Source organism: Eptesicus fuscus, chromosome 5, assembly GCF_027574615.1.
Source record: "Eptesicus fuscus isolate TK198812 chromosome 5, DD_ASM_mEF_20220401, whole genome shotgun sequence".
NCBI classification, from domain to species: Eukaryota; Metazoa; Chordata; class Mammalia; order Chiroptera; family Vespertilionidae; genus Eptesicus; species Eptesicus fuscus.
This window is the reverse complement of record NC_072477.1, coordinates 76122979-76145260: the sequence shown is the minus strand read 5'-3', so window position 1 is coordinate 76145260 and position 22282 is coordinate 76122979. Positions and strand designations below refer to the sequence as shown.

The window sequence follows — 22282 nt, the reverse complement described above, 5'->3', positions numbered from 1 at the left end:
AGTAATAATAAACCTTTTTTAAAGACACATATGTGTGATAGCCTTATGACAATCTCATTAATATAGAAGGTGCTCTCTAAAATCTATATTTAAAATACATAAGAGTAGGAAATAGGCAAATATATGACTGGACAATTGAGGAAAAAATGTAAATGACTTTTAAATATAGGAAACCGTCTCTTTGAAAATTAAAGAAATCATTTAAAAATAAAAGAAAGCCTAAATGATAAAGAAAATTTTAAAAAATTTGTAATACACTATGTATGAGGAAAACAGGTATTCTGCCCAATCATCTCTTTTAGTATTATATATTTACTAGTGTCCCAATGCACAGATTCGTGCATATTAGAAGGAAATTAATTAGAATAAATATTTTTATATCGCTATTTGCCCTTTCTCTATAATAGACATGTCAACCAAATTCATGATTGACAATGACAGATCAAAACACACAAGTACAATTGGTGCCAGCAAGAGCTTTATATGTATCACACATGCATGAGTCAACTTAGCCTTTTATATATATATAGGTAAACTTGCTTAATTAGACCTGCTTTCTGATTTAGCTAAACTTTATCCAGCCTAGTGAAGCACCCCAACTTCTCTTTCAGGTAATTATCAGCAACACAGCAGTAAATATCAACACAAAGCAGATTATTATTATAGATCAGGCAAGGAGAAAAAAAAGGTAAAATATTTAACTGTAGCAGTGTTTGACTATATTCTGCATGGTGAGAAAACCTGAAGTCATTTTCAAGTTCTACCATTTCTTACTTTTTTCCAGTTGGGTCAAGTTTCTAAACTTTCTAAATCTCCATTGACTTGCTAATGAAAAGAACATAGGATTCTATTGAGTCTCCTATCTACCTATTCCAGAACTTCTGTGAGGATCAAATGAGATGAGGCATGGGAAAATGCTTCACAAACATTTGGTTGAACTGTAAAATGTTTGCACCTGGCTATACTAGTAAAGCAAGTCAGGTTCCTGGGCTGAAGAAACTCCAAGGAGGCTAGTCGCTAGGGAGAGGAAGCCAAGCATTCCTACATGATGTCATTACCCAGCACCCACAGCAACTGTTTCCAAGCTGGGCTGGACTATGGGCCACACTTTGTGCCATGGGTCTTGCCAGTGTTGGCTGCGATTTGGTCGAGTGTCACTCCAGGGTGGTGGTGGGGCCTATGTCCCACTTGGAGGAAATCAAGTGTTTGTTTGTCCACAGACCTGGTGACATTTATTTTTAAATGGCCAGTGTACATCATGGAAGCTCCTGCATTGAGGATCTGCCCCCTGGTGGTCAGTGCACATCATAGCTATCAGTTGGAAGGAAGGACAGACACTTAGCCTTTTATATATAGAGATAAAACTTACCTAGGAGACTGTTTGGTTGAACCTTATAGACTACTGTGAGTACATTCTTTTGAATACTTTTCCTAAAATATTATTCAAAATTTAATTAATATGTATAATACACTAGAGGCCTGGTGCACTGGGCAGGAGTCCCTCAGCCAAGCCTGCACCCTCTCTAATCTGGGACCCCTCAGGGGATGTCTGACTGCCAATCCCACAGGGATCAGGCCTAAACCGGCAGTCAGACATCCCTCTCACAATCCAGGCCTGCTGTCTCCCAACCACTACCTGCCAGCCTGATCAATGCCCAACTGCTCCTTTGCTGGCCTGGTCCCCCCCAACTGCCCTCCCCTGCTGACCCAGTCACCCCTAACTGCCCTTCCCTGCTGGCCATCTTGTGATCACATGGGGGTGGCCATTTATGCGAGGGCGTGACAGTCAATATGTATATTATCTATTTATTATAAAGGATACTATGTTTTTCTATTTCAATTATTTTGGCTTTCTTACTTTTTTTGTGCTATTTTTGATTCATCAATGATTAACTGCCAATTTTCTGCAGGTCTTGAGAAGTAGTCATTGCTTGTGATAAAGGCACTGGTAGAGAGCATGGGTAGTCTGTTACTTATGTATTTTCTCATTCAGTCCTTCTACTTTCATTCTCCATTCCTCAAATGCCCTCAAAATACACACACACACACACACACACACACACACACACACACACACACAGCACCGTCTACCTAAATTATTCAAATGTAATTAGTGCTTCTGATTTCAAAACCTTTCCACAATTGTACAGCAAACATCACAGTGTTTCTTGGTGGTTTCTCACAATAGGTCCAGATTCCCAAGTTTGTGCTCAGCTCCCCCTGCAGTTCCTGTCACTGTGTCACCCAGCACACAGTAGTACATTGCAGAATCTGTCTGGTGGACTGAGGCTTTCTCCAAGTGGAAGGCCTTTGGTTGTTTTTGGTATGTGGCTACAAATCCTTTGCTGCTTCCATTCTCATTGATCCTTGAGGCTTTCAGGAGGAGCTGTGGACCTTCTCCAGGATGCTGAACATACCAGAAAAGAGTGGGATAGCCTGTGGCTGAATAAGTACAATTCACAGTAAGGGGAGCCCCTTCTAACAGAGTCACTTGGCCTTCCATCTGGGTCACTGAGTTTCCACGGGTTTGTCCTGGAGAAAAAGAAAAGAAATCTATATTATCCTGGGCATGACACTCTGAAATAAAATTATGGTTAAAGAATTTGCGAATTTAATAGAATAAAGAATCCATATTTTAAGAAGCATGTTACTTACCAAACACTAAGAGTACCACAGTCACTAAGCTCAGAGACGAGTTCATCTCTACAATGTCGCCTAAATAATGTTCTTGATTCTTAACATGAAGTGAAAAGATAAACCAAAACCTACATTTCACATAGGAAATGTGTTTGTGTTTGGGAACAGCACCCCCTGGTGGAGAGAAACTGAAATGGAATGCATGGCTCTTTTTTTTTAATTAATTTTTTTTTTCAATTACAGTTGACATATAATAGTATATTAGTTTCAGGTGTACACCACAGTGATTAAACATTATATACCTTATTAAGTGATCAATCTTGTACCCATACATGGATATTAGAATATTCACTATTTTCTCTATGCTTTACTTTACATGTTCATGACCATTCTAACAACCAATTTGTACTTCTTAATTTCTTCACCTTTTCCACCCATCCCCCCAACTTCCCTCTCATCTGAAAAACATCAAAATGATGTTTATATATATGAATCGGTTTCTGTTCTGCTTGTTCATTTATTTTGTCGTTTAGATTCAATTGCTGATAGATATGCTTTATTGCCATCTTATTGTTCATATTTTTAATCTTTTTTTTTTTTGTTTTTCTTAAAGAAGACAATATTTCATGCAATACTGGTTTGGCAATTAAGAACTCCTTCAGCTTTTTCTTGTCTGGGAACCTCTTTATATGTCCGTGGGTTCTAAATGATAGTTTTGCTGGATACAGTAATCTTGGTTGTAGGCCCTTACTGCTCATTACTTTAAATATTTCTTGCCACTCCCTTCTGGCCTGCAAAGTTTCTGTTGAGAAATCAGCTGACAGTGTTATAGGAGCTCTCTTGTAATTAACTAACTACTTTTTTCTTGCTGCTTTTAAGGTTCTCCTTTTGTCTTTAACTGTTGCATTTTAATTATAATGTATCTTGGTGTAGGCCTATTTGAGTTCATCTTGTTTATATGTCTATTTCCTTCAATAAGTTAGGGAAGTTTTTAATCATTATTTTTTTAAAATAGGTTTTCAACTTCTTGGTCTCTCTATTCTCCTTCTGGTACCCCCATGATACAAATACTAGTACACTTGAAGTTGTCCTAGAGGCTCCTTACATTATCCTCATTTTTAAAATTCTTTTTGCTTTTCTGATTGAATGTGTTTTGTTTTCCTGTATTCCAAATCACTGATTTGATTCTCTGCTTCATCTACTCTTTTGATTCCCTTTAAATTATTATTCTTTTCAGTTAGTATATCCTTCATTTCTGACTGGATCTTTTTTATGGTTCCCATGTCCCATTTTATGCTGTTGAAGTTATCTGTAAATTCCTTTATTCTTCCCCTCAGTTCATTGACCATCCTTATAACCAGTGTTTTGAACTCTGCATCTGGTAGATTGCTTGTCAAAATTTTGTTTAGTTGTTTTTCTGGCGTTTTGTTCTCTTCTTTCATTTGGGACATGTTTCTTTGTCTCCTCATTTTGGCAGCCTCCCTTTGTTTCTATGAATTAGGCAGAGCTGCTGCATCTCATAGACTTGGTAGAGTGGCCTAATGTAATAGGTATCCTGTAGGGTCCAGTGGCACAGCCTCCTCATTCACGTGAGCTGGGCACTCCAGGTGTGCCCCCACACCTGTGTAGGCTCTGTACACCCACCTCTTGTAGGTGAACCTACAAGATTGTTGTTGGCACATCAGTGGAGGGATTTATCCCAGGTCTATCTGCTGCAAGGGATTTACCCTCATGGAGAATCGGCTGTGCAAGGGTCCACCACACAGAGCAGGACTTACTTCAGTGGGACTTTGGGAGCTGCTAAGTTTGCCCCTTGCATTTGTCACTTGTGGGGGTGATAGGGTGGTGCTTCGATGTAGTCTGAAGCTGTCCATGAGTTGAATTGGCTTCGGGGCCTCCCAGGAAGTGCAGGCCAAGGTCAGCCACTGCCTGTGTTCTGCCTGGGACCACCTGGCATGAGCTACAAAGCAACCTGAAGGTGTCTATTATTTTTGCTGGGCTTGGAGGTGTCTGGGAGAGGCCAAGGTATGAACCAAGGCTGGCTAATGCTAGTATCAGGTCTGGGGCCACTTAGGAAGAGGTATGGGGTAGCCAAGTTCAAATGCTGCTTGTTGGAAAGATTTTAGAGAAGTCTGAAGCATAAGCCAAGGCAGGCTATTCATGTGGAAAAGCCACTGGAAACAGCTTGAGTGTGTCTACAGGTTGGGTGGGGCACATCTCAAGGAATTACTAGGGTGGGGCAAAGAATGATAGCCAGGTTGATGGAGACTCAGATATGACTCTGTGGAGAAACAATGGCCTCTGTCCAGGAGAAAGCTGCCCTCCAGCTCTTGCTCTGATGCCAGACATTTCAGGTCCTCCCCATATGTCTCTGGAGCCTTTTGAGCTGCTGCCCCGGTGCTAGAGGTCAGAGAGAGTCCAAATAAGTCCATGCATGGACCCTATAAGAACAACCGGGAACTCCAAAAGCCCTTCTCCCCTGCCTTCTCCCTCTCCCCCCAATATCACTCAGTCTCAATCCCTGCTGGTTTTTACAGCCTGAAGTTATGGAGACTTCTCTTCCTGAACTGGAACCCTGGGCTGGGGGGGACCTGGTGTGGAGCTGGGACCCCTCACTCCTCAGGGGGCACATCTGCAGCTGAGATATATCCCTCCCAATTTTTATCCACTATATGTGGGTGTGGCACCAGCCTGTTCTGTATCTCTGTCCTTCCTGCCAGTCTCAATGTGGCTTCGTTATTGTGTGCCTAGTTGTAGGACTTCCATTCAGCTGGATTTCAGGCAGTTTCGAATGATGGTTGTTCTTTGGTTTAGTTGTAATTATTATATGGTTGTGAGAGGATGAGAGTAGTGCATTTACCTATACTGATATCCTGACCAGAAGGGGGATACATGATTCTTAGGCTCTTCCTAAGTGGCATACATTCTCATCTCTGACTTGATTTATGTCTCAGAAAAAAAATCTGGACGATGACTCTTATAGGTTTTCAGGTCTCTTTATTTTCTTATGACAATGCCTGACATGGGAATCCTTTAACACTGCATCTCAGTGTATATCTATCGTTGGAAGGTATCAACTTTTTTGAGCATTTTAATGCAGTACTTTATATACTCATGTATCCATTGTGGGCCTGCCTACAATTCATTGACTGTCAAAAGGGTTTGGGGTTGAAATCAGAGGAACTAAAAAGAAGTCAAATCTTTATTGAGTGATCTTCACTTTTTAGCACTATACCCCAATATAGAACAGTGACTGACATTTATTACATGATTACTAAATATTTTAAAAATTAAATAGAAATAAAAAGTCTTTCATTGAGGCTTCACTACTACATGAGATACAGTATTCCTTGACTTTAAAATTGTACCAATTATAAAGAATGCTATTTTTTTTTAATGAAAGCTTTTCAGGGGTGAAAAAGTAACACTGTCTTATCAATAGTCAAATATTGCTGAATTTCAGAATCATTAAAATAAAAAGTATGAATCCTAGACAGAAGAAACATCATAATTTAAGTTACCAACTCACTAAAAAATGAACTGAGATCAGTGTCTTATCCTCTCATTATTTCTATTTCACTCATTCCAAGATAAGGCAGCTAACCTATCTGGATCAGTTATAGCTTCAAAACTGCTTTCTACTACCATCCATCTGCCAAATTTTGTGGCCAAACTTTAATAAAATAATTTTCCCTGACAGTATAGAGAACCCCAAAGATGTGGATTTACAGCAAAAGCCTGGAGTATAAGTTAGGGCTCTTTTTTCACAGCTTTTCAGATTGTTAAAGATATGCCAGCTGATATTCATGCAATAGCTGATATGTGTGAATTATTTAAAATTATAAATTCTTGGACCTCACCACTAATTTTATGAATCATATTTTCCAGCATTGATACCCACTAATTTGTAACTAATAAACCTCACACACGTGGTTTTATTGCAGTCAAACTGATAGCAGTTTACAAGATCTTATTTGTGATAACTGTTCTAGAGATTGATAGTTTTCAAAGATCAAGGAGAAATCTCTGGGATGCATGGACAAATGTCCCTATGACTACACAAATTTTTAAACCTACTCTTTTTCTATGAAGTGCCAGCATCAAAAGGAAGCACTTCTTTAATTCTCTTTTTACAACCATCCTATCTAATAAAGAGGGAATATGCTAATTGACCCTCGCATTGTCACAAAGATGGCAACGCCCACAGCCAATAAGGAGGAAATATGCTAAATGACTGCCCTGCCCTCAAAGACGGTGGCGCCCACAGCCAATAAGGAGGAATATGCTAATTGACTGTCATGCCCTCAAAGTTGGCGGCGCCCAGTCCCATCAGCCCTGTCAGGGCGCCTGCCTCTGGAATCCCGCAGTCCCCTCAGCCCCCCATCTGCCCAGACCTCGGTGCAGTCAAGCCTTGGATGGCGGCTGCCCAGGCTCAGGTAACCAGGGCCGACCAAGGCTTGCGCTGCTGGCAGTGGCAGCAGCAGAGGTGTGATGGGGATGTTGCCTTCCCCTGATCGCTGGGTAGACTCCCACCCCACTCCCTCCCATTCACACATATCAGGGAGGGCTCCAAGACCATGAGAGGGAGCAGGCTGGGCTGAGGGACTCCCCCCCCACCCCCACTTCCAGTGCATGAATTTTCATGCATCGGGCCTCTAGTTCATTTATAAAACACAATAAAACTCTAAGAGTTTTCAGGATAGAGTTCTGGAGAAGGACACATCTTTCTGTAAGGCCCTGTAAACAGTATCCATAGACATGTACATGGAAGCTCAGCTCTTTCCTGTAGTTCTCTCTCCAGAGATTCAGATATAAAGATGCTTCATTAGTCCTCAGAGTTAATGTGTGAATAATCTCCTAGATGTACTCTTAAGAAATTCAGGCCCAGATAGTTCATTTCTCCTCCACCTTCCAAATGACATTTTCAAAACCCACCACAAAATTATGCTAGAAAGGAATTCTGGAAAGGCAGCTATGAACTTCTATTCTGATATATGAGGAGAAAAAAAATAAGTTCAGCTGATGCTGGGTTGAAAGTAAATTATTTAGCCTAATAATTATTTAGGTGTACAAAGTGGTTATATATACTTTTTAAAAACATAATTTAAGGCCAGTGAGAACCTAGAGGAGACAGATTTTGCATCTTGGATCACAGGAGAAAACTTGTACAACATTGAGAGAAAATATTTGTTCAATTTTGATATTTAATGGCTTTATAAATGCATAATTTTCATAAAAATAAGCCATCTACTTAAACAATTTTTCTAAGATTTGACTTTTTTTTTAATCCTTACCCAAGGATATTTTTTTCCATTGCTTTCCAGAGACAGAGTGGATGGGAAGGAGGAGGGGAAGAGAGAAAGAGAAAGAAACATTCATGTAAGAGAGACACATTGACTGGCTGCCTCCTGCACACACCCCTACAGGGCTGGGGAACCTGCAGTAAAGGTACATGCCCTTAACCAGGAATCAATCCTACAACCTTTCGGTCCCTGGGCCGACCCTCTATCCACTGAGTTAAACTGGCCATGGCAGATTTAATGTTTTTTTTATACTTGTGAAATCATTAACACAATCAAGATAATGAACATATGCGTCACTCCAAAAGTTCCTCCATGTCTCTTTGTAATCCTTCCCTCAACCATCTCTCTACCTTCCATTCCCATTTTCAGGGCAGACCTCTGTCATAAATTAGTGTGCATATTTTATAATCTATATATATAAAACCCTAATATGCAAGTAGACCAAACTTTGGAACAACCGAACAACCAAACAACCGCAACCACCAGTCACTATTACGTGTGCTAATCACCAGGTGGCACATGTGAGACATGGCGGGCGTCGGCAGCAGGAGGCAGAGCACGGAACATGGTGGGCTTCGGCCACCGCAGGATGGTGGAGAAGGTGAGTGGGGGCACCAGACCAAGGCAGGGCGCAGGTCACTGTCATCAGGGTGAGCCTCTGGTGGTTAGTGAAAATTCTTTGCTCCTGCGTGGCACAGTCCCACCAGGCACTCACACCTGCTGCTGGCACCAGAGCCACCACTCGCACCCACTGATGGTGCCCAGCACTGGCCCCGATCACTCGGCACTGTCAGTAGGTGTGAGTGGAAGCTGCCAGCCCTGATCACCCCTCAGGACTTTTCCACATCCCCCTGCTCATGAGGAGTGATCGGGGCTGGCAGCCACCTCTCACACCCAATGCCAGTGCCTGGCGTCACTGCTCACATCCACTGCCAGCACCTGGCGCCAATCCCAATCACTCAGCGCCATCAGCAGGTGCGAGCGGTGGCACCTGGCCCTGATAGCCCCTGAGGGCTTCTCCATCTACCCCTGCTCCTGAGGGGCAATTGGGGCAGCAGCCAATGCTCGCAAACAATGACGGTGTCAGCTCCACTCGCACCCGCTGCTGGCACTGGCCCCAATCGCTTCACGCCGTCAGCGGGTGCGAGCACCCTCAGTGCGTGGGAGCAGCGGAAGCAGGAGCAGGGCTGCTGGCAGACAGGAACCAGGGACTGCAGCGGGAAGGGCTGGGCGGGGGTGCAGAGGATGGGCCAAGACCCACCCCTGTGCCCACTGCAGCCTCACGGCCCACAGTTCCTTTCAAGGTGAATGAATTTGTGCACTGGGCCCCTAGTTTTATGTAAATGGAATTATATGTACTCTTCTGTCTGTTTCTGTCTCTCAGCATAATAATTTTGGAATTCTTGTATGGTCCATTCTTTTTTCTTGCTGAATAAGTATTCCATCATAGAGAGATAAAACTATTTATCTATTTGCCTTATTGCACTGACTAAAACCTCTAGTAAAATATTAAATACAAGAGGTGGGAGCCAAACTTCTTTCCTTATTCCTGATCATAGCTGGAAAGCATTCAGCCTTTCACCATCAAATATGCCATTTTATATAAGGTTTTTGTAGATGCCCTTTTTAAGTTCAAGAAATTCCCTTCCATTCCTAATTTTCTTGAATTTTTAATAAGGAATGGATGTAGGATTTGTCAAATGCTTTTTCTGAACCTACTGAGGTTACTATCATTAAGGGATTATCTATTGTTTGTCAATCAATATATCAATAACTTGTCACAGTAAAATATTAAAGACAATATTGCTCTCCTATTTAATAAATAATGAAACAAAGCTCACAAGTGTCTGGAAAGCACATAGCAAAGCTAATAATTTTGAAAATAGATCTCTCTAATAGCAAAAACCTGTTCCTTGGATTTCATTATAGATTATTTTCAGAGAAAATTTCTAAGAAAGACTAGAGGATAGAAAAATTACTTCTTGAGTCCTTAAAATATCTTACTGTAGCTAAGATTTGGAAACAGTCTAAGTGTGCCCATTAGCAGATGAGTAGATTAAAAAACTCTGGTACATCTACACAATGGAATACTACACTGCTCTAAAAAGGAAGAAACTCCTACCCTTTACAACAGCATGGATGGAACTGGAGAGCATTATGCTAAGCGAAATAAGTCAGTCAGAGAAAGATAAATATCACATGATCTCACTCTCTTGTGGAATATAATGAACAAAATAAACTGATGAGCAAAAACAGATCCAGAGACATAGAAACATTGATCAGACCATCAAACCTCAGAGGGGAGGTAGGGGAGGGTGAGGGAAAGGGGGAGATATCAACCAAAGGACTTGTATGCATTCATATAAGTCTAACCAATGGACACAGACACCGGGGTTCAGGGGAGGGCATGAGCGAGGGAGAAGAGGGGCAATGGGGGGATAAGGATGCATATGTAATCTATACTAATAAAAGGGTAATATGCTAATTAGACCAGACACCTTCTTGATGTCTTTCCGGACAAAGCCACAGTGGCGGGGGCCAAGGCAGAAGTGGTTAGGATGATCAGGCCAGCAGGGGAGAGCAGTTAAGGGCGATCAGGCCATCAGGGGAGGGCAGTTAGGGGTGATCAGGCCAGCAGGGGAGGGAAGTTAAGGGGCAATAAGGCAGGTAGGGGGGAGCAGTTAGGGGAAATCAGGCCGGCAGGCCAATGCAGTTAGAGGCGATCAGGCAGGCAGGCAGGCGAGCAGTCCCAGATTGCGAAAGGGATGTCTGACTGCCGGATTAGGCCCGATCCCTAAACCAGCAGTCAGACATCCTCTGAGGGGTCCCAGATTGGAGAGGGAGCCAGCTGGGCTGATGGACACCCCCACCCCTGTGCACAAATTTTGTGCACCGGGCCTCTAGTCCTATATAATAATGAGGGAATATGCAAATTGACTGTCACTCCGTCACAAAGCTGGCAGCACCCATAGCCACAAAATGGGGGCACCCAGTCCTCTCAGCCCTGCTGAAGTCCTCCAGTCCTGGGGTGGGGTGGAGCAGCCACTGAAAGCAGGCAGCGTGACCAGCCTGGTGAAATGTTTGCTTCCTCGCTGTGGTGATGAAGCCAGCATTCCACCCCAGCCATGGAGGGACTCTGGACAGCAGGCACAGAGCGGCCAGGGGGAGACACTTGCGCCGTTGCCCCAGCAATGAGGCAAGAGTTCTGCACCCGGCCACGGATGTGCCTCTGGCCAGGGAGGGCAGTTGGGGGCCATGAGGCTGGCCAGGGAGGGCTGCTGGGGGCGAGCAGACCAGTGTGGGGGGAAGTAAGGGGCGAGAAGGCTGGCAGGCAGAGTGGTTAGGGGCAATAAGGCAGGCAGGCAGGTGAGCGGTTAAGAGCCAGCAGTCCCAGATTGCAAGAGGGATGTCCAACTGCTGGTTTAGGCCCGTTCCCACAGGGTCATTCCCTGGCAGTCGAACAGGGACATCCCCCAGCAGTCGGACATCCCACGAGGGGTCCCAGATTGGACAGGGTGCAGGTCGGGCTGAGGGAAACTCCTTTCCCCCCCCCCCCCCCCCCCCGTGCACAAAGTTCATGCACTGTGCCACTAGTACCTTAATAAAGAAAAAAAAGTATTTTAAAAGTTCCTTATTTATGCAAATAATTAAACAATTGCAGGTTTGACTCTTTCACCAAAACAAGAAACATACAAAGGATATACAAACTGCAATTCAGGAGCCGACTGCTAGGTAGTGGCTTGGCCTTTTCTTTCAGATCAATTATTAGGCATCTGACTTAAGCAATGCACTGTAGCGAGGGTGACCAACTCTCCCAGAATTTTGTACACCAGGAAATTAAACTTCATTTATGGCTAGTGAGTAAACTTGCTAGTGATAAAGCAGTCTAGACTATAATTCTTCAAACTAATCAATATAAATGTTTCTCAAATTTTAAATAGAATTGTCATATGATCCAGTAATTCTACTTCCATCTACTTAGAGAGAGAGAGAGAGAGAGAGAGAGAGAGAGAGAGAGAGAGAAGAATTTGGATATATGCCCAAAATATTGATATATACATGTTTCCACCAAAAGATGGAAGCAATCCAAATGTCCATCAACACATGAATGAATAAACAAAATGTGGTACATATACCCACTGGAATATTACTCAACCTTAAAAAGGAAAGAAATTCTGACAAGTGATTTAATATAGGTGAACTGTCAGAGCATTATGCTAGATGAAATGTTACAATATAACAAATATTGCATAATTCCACTTTTATTAAGTATCTAAAATAGTCAAACCATAAAAAGAAGTAGAAAGATAGTTGCCAGGAGCTGGAAGGTATAGGGCATGGTGAGTTACTGCTTAATGAGTACATTTTTCCATTTTCAGGATGAATAGAGTTCCAGAGGTAGATGGTGGTACAGGTCAAATAACAATGTAAATGTACTTAATGCCACTGGATTATACACTTAAATTTTTAAATGGTTAAAATATATTTTAAAATGATAAAAATTTTAAACTCCAAATATTTTTTTCATTGCTGAAGGATTATTTGGTGTGTTAGTTGGTATGACACAGATAGCTGGCTGCATTATTTATAGGTAGAATTCCCTTTTTACATTATATGGCAATGTACACTATTCTGATAAATATAATACACAAAATAAGATCCTTTAGAACAGTTATGCATAAAACACTCAATATTAGATTTATACATTGGATCCCAGGATGTGATTGGAGAAAAAAAGGTTGCAATAAGCAAGTTGGGTAAAGATATGACAAGTTATATAACACACAGTGGACACACATCTAGATGGAAGGGCAACTATAGTGGCAGTGGTGCCTTTGAGGAGGTGGAACTAGGTCACAGTAACCAGTTTAGGACTACAAAGATGAGTACCATCCAGCATCAGCATACAGATGCAAGGCTTTGTGAACCACGACCATTTCTATCTTTAGGAAACTGATGTTTTTAGTCACAGATCAGATGAAAAGGACAACATGCACAATCTCCAACTAAAATCCTATGGTAGCCTAGACAGTTAGGTGGTACGACATCTGAAGGCTTTAAAACTGCAGCTTTTCCCATCAGCCTGCGGACTGAAGGGTTCCAGGTTCTATTCCAGTCAAGGGCACGAGTGGGGTTTGTGGGCTCGATCCCCAATGTGGGGTGTGCAGGAGGCAGCCGATCAGTGATTCTCTCATCATTAATGTTTCTATTTCTCCCTCCCCCTCCCTTCCTCTCTGAAATCAATAAAAATATATTTTTTTAAAAACCTGCAGCTCTTTCTGGATCCCCCAAAGTTTATTGGTACCTTCTTCAAACTGGCTTCTTCCTCAGGTGTCAGAGTCACCTTTACAACATCTATCCCAAGATGCAAAGAACTCTCAAAAAGACAACTTCACCTTAACCAGTTTGGCTCAGTGGATAGAGCGTCGACCTGCAGACTGAAGGGTCCCAGGTTAGATCCTGGTCCAGGACATGTACCTTGCTTGCAGGCACATCCCCAGTAGGAGGTGTGTCAGGAGGCAGCGGATCAATGTTTCTCTCTCATCGGTTTATCTAACTCTCTATCCCTCTTCCTTCGTCTCTGTAAAAAAAATCAATTATATATATATATATATATACTAGTAGCCCATTTGCACGAAGATTCGTGCAATAGACCTTCATTCACCTGGCTTCCTGCACCAGTTTTCTGCCGGCACCGGGGACCCAGACCTTGGCTGTGGCCACCACCTTCTGCCTTCTTTCAGGGTCCGGGCTTGGTCCTGGGCGGTGGCCTTGGGCTTGGCTGCACCCAGCGTCCCTGCTACCCGATCGCAGGAGCCGACCCCCAGTGGTCTCCTGCGATTGGCGCAGGCACCCCGCTGGCGCCCAAGGCCGGGAAAGCCTCAGGCGGCTTTCCCGGCCTTGGGCTCCGCCACACCCCAGCTTCCCTGCAACGGTTTCCTGGTGGGCGTGGTTGATGGGCGTGGCTTGGTTGGTGGGCGTGGCTTGGGCATAGCAAAGGTGCGGTCAATTTGCATATTTGTCTATTATAAGGTAAGATATTAAAAGACTGCTTCTTTTATTCCATAGAGAACCTTAATCATGGTGGAAATTGGATGCACCTGCCTAAGATTCTTCATCACACTCTCTGCTAAATCGACCACAGATAATCCAATGGCACATAATGTGTAGCCTTTCAGTTTGATCACCTCATAAGCACTGTCAGTCACCTGTTTGTGAACTTCTTTCCACTGGTTCTTATCTGAATCAGTGCTTAAAGCACGGTGCAGATTCTTTAGTGAGACAACAGCAACATTCACTCCACTCCACACAGGCACACTAGAGTCTCCATGCTCCCCAACGACCCACCGATGACAGCTTAATGGGTGAACGCCAGTGTTTCCTCCACTAGACAACAAACCAGGCTGACTCCAGATTGCAACCACTTCCAATAACACGGTTTTGGGGAAAGCCGCCTATCTTACAAGCCACATAGGTCAAGACATCCACTGGGTTGGAAACAATAAGCAATTTGCAGTTGTGAATGTATTTTACAACATTAAGAATGATGAATTTAAAGATGCTCGAGTTACACTGGGCCAAATTAAGAGGGCTTCCTCCCTCTTGTTGATGGGCCCCAGCTGTGACAGTAACCAGCTTCAGGTTTGCAGTAACATTATAGTCTTTGCCAGAAACAATTTTTGGTGTTCTAAGGAAAAGACTGCCATCCTGGAGATCCATCATCTCTTCATTTAATTTTCTTCCATGACATCAACAAGAGCAAGCTCATCTGCCAAGTCTTTCATTAAGATACTGATGGCACAGGCCATGCCAACAGCACCCACCCCAATGACTGTAATCTTATTCTGGGGGCTCTGTTCTTCCTTAAGAAGATTCACAAGCAGCTGATCTTTGATAGTTGCTGCACTGGACTGAGAACCAAAAGGAATCAGGAGTACATGGTGGGCAGCCAACACGGATTTCCTTTTGGATTAACCAACTCTTGATCTAAAAACAATTAAATCAAAAAATGAACATGAGTAAAACAGTATATTGAAAAAAAAGACTGATGATTTGTTCAACTGCTATGTTCAGTTCTTGCATCTATGATGAAACTGGATGTTGGCACTTTTTTAAAAATACTACATGTAATTGTTTTGTATCATAATCATGTGATGATTATGTGATCTATACAATGTGCCCAAAGTTCACAGAACAGCCCTGGTTGGGTAGCTCAGTTGGTTAGAGCATCATCCAGATACATTAAGGTTGTGGGTTCAATCCTCGGTCAGGGCACATACAAGAATCAACCAGTGAATTCATAAATAAGTGGAACAACAAATTTATGTTTTCTCTCTCTCTTTCTCAAATAATCACAGAACTGTACACCAAAAATAGTCATTTTAATATGATTATTTAAAATAAAAATTAAAAACACTGATATCAAAATGGTGAAATATGAATTTTCTACCATCTTCCATCACCAAAAAACATTACATAATATTACAATCATACACTAAATTGAGTGCCTTTGAGAAAGCCCAGGAGTTCAGCAGGGAAGCTACACTGTGGGAGAAACACAATGTGGAAGCCAAAATACCTGAGATTGGAAGCATTTTAAAGGGCAAGAAGACCAAGTTCACAATGCCCTAGTCCCGTGGTCGGCAAACTGTGGCTCACGAGCCACATGTGGCTCTTTGGCCCCTTGAGTGTGGCTCTTCCACAAAATACGATGGCCTGGGCAAGTCTATTTTGAAGAAGTGGCGTTAGAAGAAGTTTAAGTTTAAAAAATTTGACTCTCAAAAGAAATTTCAATCGTTGTACTGTTGATATTTGGCTCTGTAGACTAATGAGTTTGCCAACCACTGCCCTAGTCAAGCATCCACCCCATGCAGCACTACTCAGTATCAAGAGAAATCTTCTAGGTCTTTGACTTTTCCCATGAGAAAAGTGAGAGCATGTGACTGAGTAGCTAACTCCCCCAGTTTGGGGGGACACTGCAAAAGAGACACACCTCTTTCTGGCTTCACCAGAATACTGAAGTGTGCTGCCCCAACAGGAAATGGGGAGCTCCTGGGAGAACATCAGCCAGGGCTCTCAGTGGGCAGTAATGGGACACAGATCCTATTAACCACCACACGGATGCTATCAGGAACCTGCCCACAAGCTGCTGAGGACACCTTGCCCATGGAACCCCACAACTGACCCCCCAGCACCTCCAAAACTCAGAGCCTCACCAACACACCATCCCACCCAGCTACCAGTGCACACAGGAGGGCAACAAGAGTGAACCCCTGACCACAATGAGATACCACCTCACACCTGTTATAATGACCATTATCAACAAGACAAAAAAACAACAAGTGTTGGAGAAGTTGTGGAGAAAAAGGAACCCTCATACACTGTGGGAATACAAATTGATACAGCCACTACGGCATACAGTATGGAGGTTCCTCAGAAAATTAAGTGATCAGTGACCATATGACCCAGAAATCCCTCTTCTGGGTATCTATCTGAAAAATTTGAAATCATTTATTTAATAAAGATATATGTACCCCTATTTTCATTGCAGCTTTGTTCACAGTGGCTATAACATGCAAACAATCAAAGTGTCCTTAGATAGATGATTGGATAAAGATGTGGTACATATATACAAGGAATACTATTCAGCCATTAGAAAAGATGAAATACTGCCATTTGTTACAATATGGATGGATCTTGAGAATATCAAGGGAAGTGAAATAAGTCAGATAGAAAAAGTTAAGAACCATATGATTTCATTCATATGAGATATAAAACTTTGGGATATAAAACAAAAAGACAAAAACAACAACAACAAAAACTCATAGACACAGCCAACAGTATGGCATTTACCAGGAGGAATGAAAAAGGGGGGATAGGAGGGAAATAGAAGACGGTAACGGGTTTCAAATATATGGTGTTTGAAACAGACTTGACTTAGAATGGTGAACACACGATGCAATATACAGATGATATAGAGCTGCACACTTGAAACCTATATAATTTTATTAATCAATGTCACCCCAATAAACTTAATACATATTTAAAAAGATCTTTTGCAAATAGCTAGTGAGCATACACAGAAGGGGATCCTCGCTATAGGACTAGATGAAACCACACAAATTTGAGCAATCAACACTGTCCTAGGGAAAGCAAGCAAAAGGGAGGTTGTCAGCACCCAGCTTGGCTTTGCAGGATCAAGAGAGAGAGAAGGTTGTAGTAAACTGACCAGAGATGGTAGAAAAAAATACACCTACTACGGTGAAGATTTAAAGCTTGAGTGTGTCTAAGTATGTACTGACTCTGCACTTCTGGCTAGAGCATTTCTTTTTCTTCCTTTAAATCAGGGGTGGGTAACATCCAGCCCTCGGGCTGTATAAGGCCCGGGAAATCATTTGGTCTGGCCCTGCCAAAAGAGCAGCGGGCAGGACTTGAAATTCAATAAATCTAGGAGCTTTTTTCATAGCTACATAAATTTATATTGAGTTATATTAAACAAATGATGTTATAAATACCCAAATGGCCCTTAGCATAAATAAAAAGGTTCCCCACCCCTGCTTCAAATAAATTTTCATATAAGTTATTCCATAGTAATTTCACCCTCTCTCTTTCTCTTCTAACTCGGTTTAAGAAGAATAATCCAATAAAATAGAAGCCATACATCTCTGTTCCTCAATCAGTCTCAGAGAGAATGGAGCAATCAAGAAAAAAAATCTTGCTTTTACTAGACTGGTGCTAGTGGTTATAGTGAGGGAAACAATAAAACCCAACCATTGAGGTGTTAGGCAACAATACTGGCCTTTTTTGTTCACATGTTGTAAACCTAATTTAATCTGATGACTTTCCTTATAAGAACAAAATGGTTAGCTAAAACAAAACAAAACTTGGTCAGAGGAATCATCTCACCATAGCAATAGCTAGTTATGTCCATCCTTAAGAATAATATAAGAGATCTCAAAAATAGCCTACACTTGACCAGGGGTGGGCAAATTCGAGAACTGATTATATATGCAATATCTTTCATTCCATTGATTTATCTATAACACTAGAAAAGATAATTTAAAAAAAAAAAAAGAAGGTTGTGGTTAGTAATTTTCATTCAGTCAAAACATGAAGATGAGGCAGGGAGATTTGTAACGAGCTGTCTCTAAATTAGCCCAATGCATTTGTTCAATCCACTAATAATAGTAATGTGGCTGATCAATACATACAAATAAAATTCCCATAAACTTCATAAAGTAAGATTTCAATAAAAATGGGGGGTATTACAAGCCTAGGAATAAATTTAATTATCTTAAAATAATGAAGCTTTATCTAGTATGACAAAGATATCAGTGGAAAGAAATAGTTTGTTCTTAAACAATGGATAATCAAATATATACATTAAAAAGATTTGTTATTCACCAATCATTTTACAAATTTAATTCTATCACAAAGCTTAAGTGAAAATTATGAATCAATAGCAGAATTCACCTTTCCTTAACAAGCATCTACTAATAATCAATTATGTGAAAAAGTTTGTGCTAGATACTATAGCTATAACAGTGAATAAAACACAAGTCTGTCTTTAAATTCTAAGATAAAGTAAATGTGAACAGATACATATATAATTTGGTAAAAGAGAATAGATTTGTGAGTTTAACCTTAAGCTCACATTCTAAAATCACATCTGGTCTGAAAACATAAATAAAATACAGAATCTCTGGGCTCTATAAGAAAACCAAGTCACATTTTCTTTAACAAAAAAGTGGTCAGAGCACATAGAAAGGACTGTCGCAATTAGCCACAATTATAGAAGAAAATTAACATAGGAAATTAAATTTATTACAATCACTCACAGACCTATTTAAAAGCAGATGTTTAAAAAGACTTGATGAAACAGGGAATGCTTAACACAGGATATAAGAGGTGAAAAAATCATGAATCTAATAACAATGAAAATTTGTAGAATAATCCAAACATTTGCCACATTACCTAAATACAGAATTATTAATTTTATATTTTGTATTTATATATTTTCTATATTTGAAATACAGGGTGGGGCAAAAGTAGGTTTACAATTGTAATACAAATAAATAATACAATAATTAGTAAATTATAATAAAAGGATAAACTCTGTTTAGTGTACTCACGACTGTAAACCTACTTTTTACCCCACCCTGTATAATGATTTAAAATCAGAAAAATAAATGCCATTTTCAAAACACAATATTATCTTTAATAAGTATTATGATATTGAGACTAAGGAGTTTTATAGGAGAGAAATCTAAATAGCAAATGTAAAGTCACTTTAAAGCCTCAATTTGAACATTATGCAACAGTCGTAGAACAAAATGTTCTAACACTTCCTAGGACCTGGTTGGCAAACTGCTGCTCGTGAGCCACATGTGGCTCTTTGGCCCCTTGAGTGTGGCTCTTCCACTAAATACCACGGCCTGGGAGAGTCTACTTTGAAGAAGTGGCATTAGAAGAAGTTTAAGTTTAAAAAATTTGGCTCTCAAAAGAAATTTCAATCGTTGTACTGTTGATATTTAGCTCTGTTGACTAATCAGTTTGCCGACCACTGTCCTAGGTCATCTTGAAACTAACCTTCCTATTATGTATTTTTAACATACAACTTGCAGACAATTTCCACTTGCAGACAATTTCACAAATGCTGTGCTTGAAGGTCTGTCCCAGGCAGAGAGGTCTGCCCCACTCGCAGGTTTGTGTACAGGATGCAGGTGCCTGGGAAGCAATGTGTACTCGCTGCACAGAAGTAGACGGCTGAGTCTCCAGGTTGGGTGGCTGCGATGTGCAGGGAGAGATGTTTGGCCGTCTTATTCAAGAAAGCAGTGAGCCTTTCAACTGGGTTTTTGTCCTTATTTGAACGAATGTCTATAATGAACTGGGGACCTTTTCCAGGTTCTTGCTTATACCAAGGAAAGTAGTTTGAGGCGCTGTCCGAATAAGAACAGGTGATAACAGCGGTGTTTCCCTCCTGGACACTCAGGGTGGAAAGATGCTGATCCACTTTCTCTCCATGGCTGACCCCTGTGCAGAAAGAAAGAGTCAGAGAAACAAGAAGAGTGACCAGATCATTAAACTTCATCATTTTCTTTTTCCACAGTAACTAAGGAAACCTGAATAAAGCCAGTGTTGCTTCTAAAGAATACCCACTAATATATTGTTTCCCATAAACCCTCAACTCACAGTCCAGCTGCAGCCACAGGAACATGAACAAAGCTCCAGTGGACATCTTCATCGTTCTTCCCACTCAGGGTCAATTGTGGACCTGCGATCACAGCCAGGGGAGCTACTGCTGTTGTCAAGTCACCCCTCCCTTCCTCTGACAGTCAGAGGGCTTCCTCACATTCCACCCAGCCAGTAAGAAAAAGACTGTGCTTCTGCCAAAGCCCATCATTCAGAATCCACTCAAATGCACCCTCCCCATGCCCTGCATCAGCAGAGGTGCACTGCCACCTTGTGGTTACATTCACAACTACTGAACTTGCTGTTAAATGTTCTTACCCTGTTTCCTATGAGAGACTCAGACATGCAAAGTCAGCAATAAGTGAAACAAATTAGCTTTTAGACCAGAGATTAAGTAAGAATGTAGAGATCAAGATTGCTACCCCTGCACGCTACTGAGTCATTGTTAATATGTTGTAAAGAGACAGATGCTGCTGGTATTTGTTCAACGATGGCCTGGGTTTACATGTTTGAAATCAGGGAAGCAGTCTCTTCAACAAAGAAAATATAAAACATTCCTTTTTAGCTAAATCTGTCATCACTATTTTCTGTTATGAATAAAAACTCTTTTAAAAAAGAACATGTAAGTCAAACAGCAGAGTACAAGGGAGGAGATCACTCGATATTTCAAGTGCCTACTTGCTCACGCTGCGCCTCTAAGCTGGTCTTGCCTGTGACCTTGCTATTCCCAGAGAACTGACAGTACCAACCGTCAAAATGAGGCATCTTCCATCAATAATGACCATGGTGAAAAGTAAAACATTTAATCTAAATGATAAGGGATCAGGGGGATATTTTCTATGTGTTATTATATTTCAACTATAGGAAACAATTTGACCCATTCATTGGGTTGATTTGCAATGAGAAATCTGACATGCTTTAAGAAATCTTTTCCAATGCTATGATTTATATTCTTCAAAATATTGAAAGAATATAGCATCTGAGAAAACATCAGGCTGCAGATTCAGAAAATATAAACACATGTATGTTTATTCTTAAAGTGGCTTCATTTTCTCATATAAAAAGAGGTGATATATCCTAAAATGCAATTACTGATTCATATCTTTAATGGAATTTCTTCTAAAGTATAGGCCCACTCCTCTAGCATATACTCCTACTTCCCTGGCCATTGCTGGCTCAAATTCCATAACCTATCACTTTATTTCCAAACTCCAATACAATGTTCTTTCCCCAAGACATTGATAATGTCCTTCAGTCCTGTGAACTTCCAGAATTATCTTTCTCTGCCAAAACCCCTTCTTGTCCACTTTATTTTCTTGAAACTTTATGAATTACTTCAGTGAAAATAAATCTAGTGGAAAGTTAATGTCGCCTGTGTCTACTAAGGAACAAACAGAAAGTTGACCTAAAGAACTGGTCATGAGAAATGGTCCCTGGAAAACCAAGAATACCTCATTTCCAGAAGTGGAGCTCCTTTCCTGTGATTTTAACTCTCTGTTCCTCTGGAATTACAAATAAATCAGATCTTTCTTCCAAATCTCAAACCTTTAAAGATTTATAAAGACAGCTGTGGTGAAGAATATAAGATCAATATCCTATATAATAAAAGGCTTATATGCAAATTGTCCCCACAGGCAGGAATTTGACCCAAAAGGAGTTAGATGTGCGCTGACCAGCAGGGGGCAGCGTGGAACATGGTGGGCATCAGTGACATGGCAATGGCAGCGAGCGGCAGTAGAGGTAATGCGGGCCCCAATGGGCACCAATGAGAGCAGGGCCACAGTAGGAAGGTGGAGCAGGTGAGCGGGCGCCACCAGGCCAAGGCAGGTGCAAGCAGAGGCCCTGATCGCCCCGCAGGTCACCCCACAGACAGTGACCAGTGGTAGGGGGCAGGGCCAGTGAGCGGGCAGTGCCAGGCCAACGCAGGTGTGAGCGGGGCCCCCGATCACCCAACTGGTAGCCCCACAGATCACCTCACTTAGGGACCCTACCAGTGCATGAATTACGTGCACCGGACCTCTAGTATAAATATAAGTGAGTATACATAATGTATGTTTTTATGTAGATAAAACTTCCTGGTTTTGAAGATCTTCCATTCTCTCACTCATTGCCCTACAATATGATTTCTCAACACTTCTTTGGGCATATTT

At 41.5% G+C, this 22282-nt stretch overlaps 1 pseudogene and 1 gene segment (V, D, J or C); both read right to left on the bottom strand.

Moving 5' to 3' along the window:
* Positions 1–13981: 13981 nt before the first annotated feature.
* Positions 13982–14838, bottom strand: LOC129149015 (L-lactate dehydrogenase A chain-like; annotated as a pseudogene).
* Positions 14839–19587: 4749 nt separating this feature from the next.
* LOC129149054 (T cell receptor alpha variable 13-2-like) lies at positions 19588–20187 on the bottom strand. The segment is given in 2 exon segments: positions 19588–19973; positions 20133–20187. Coding segments are annotated over 2 exon segments (438 nt in total).
* Positions 20188–22282: the final 2095 nt, after the last annotated feature.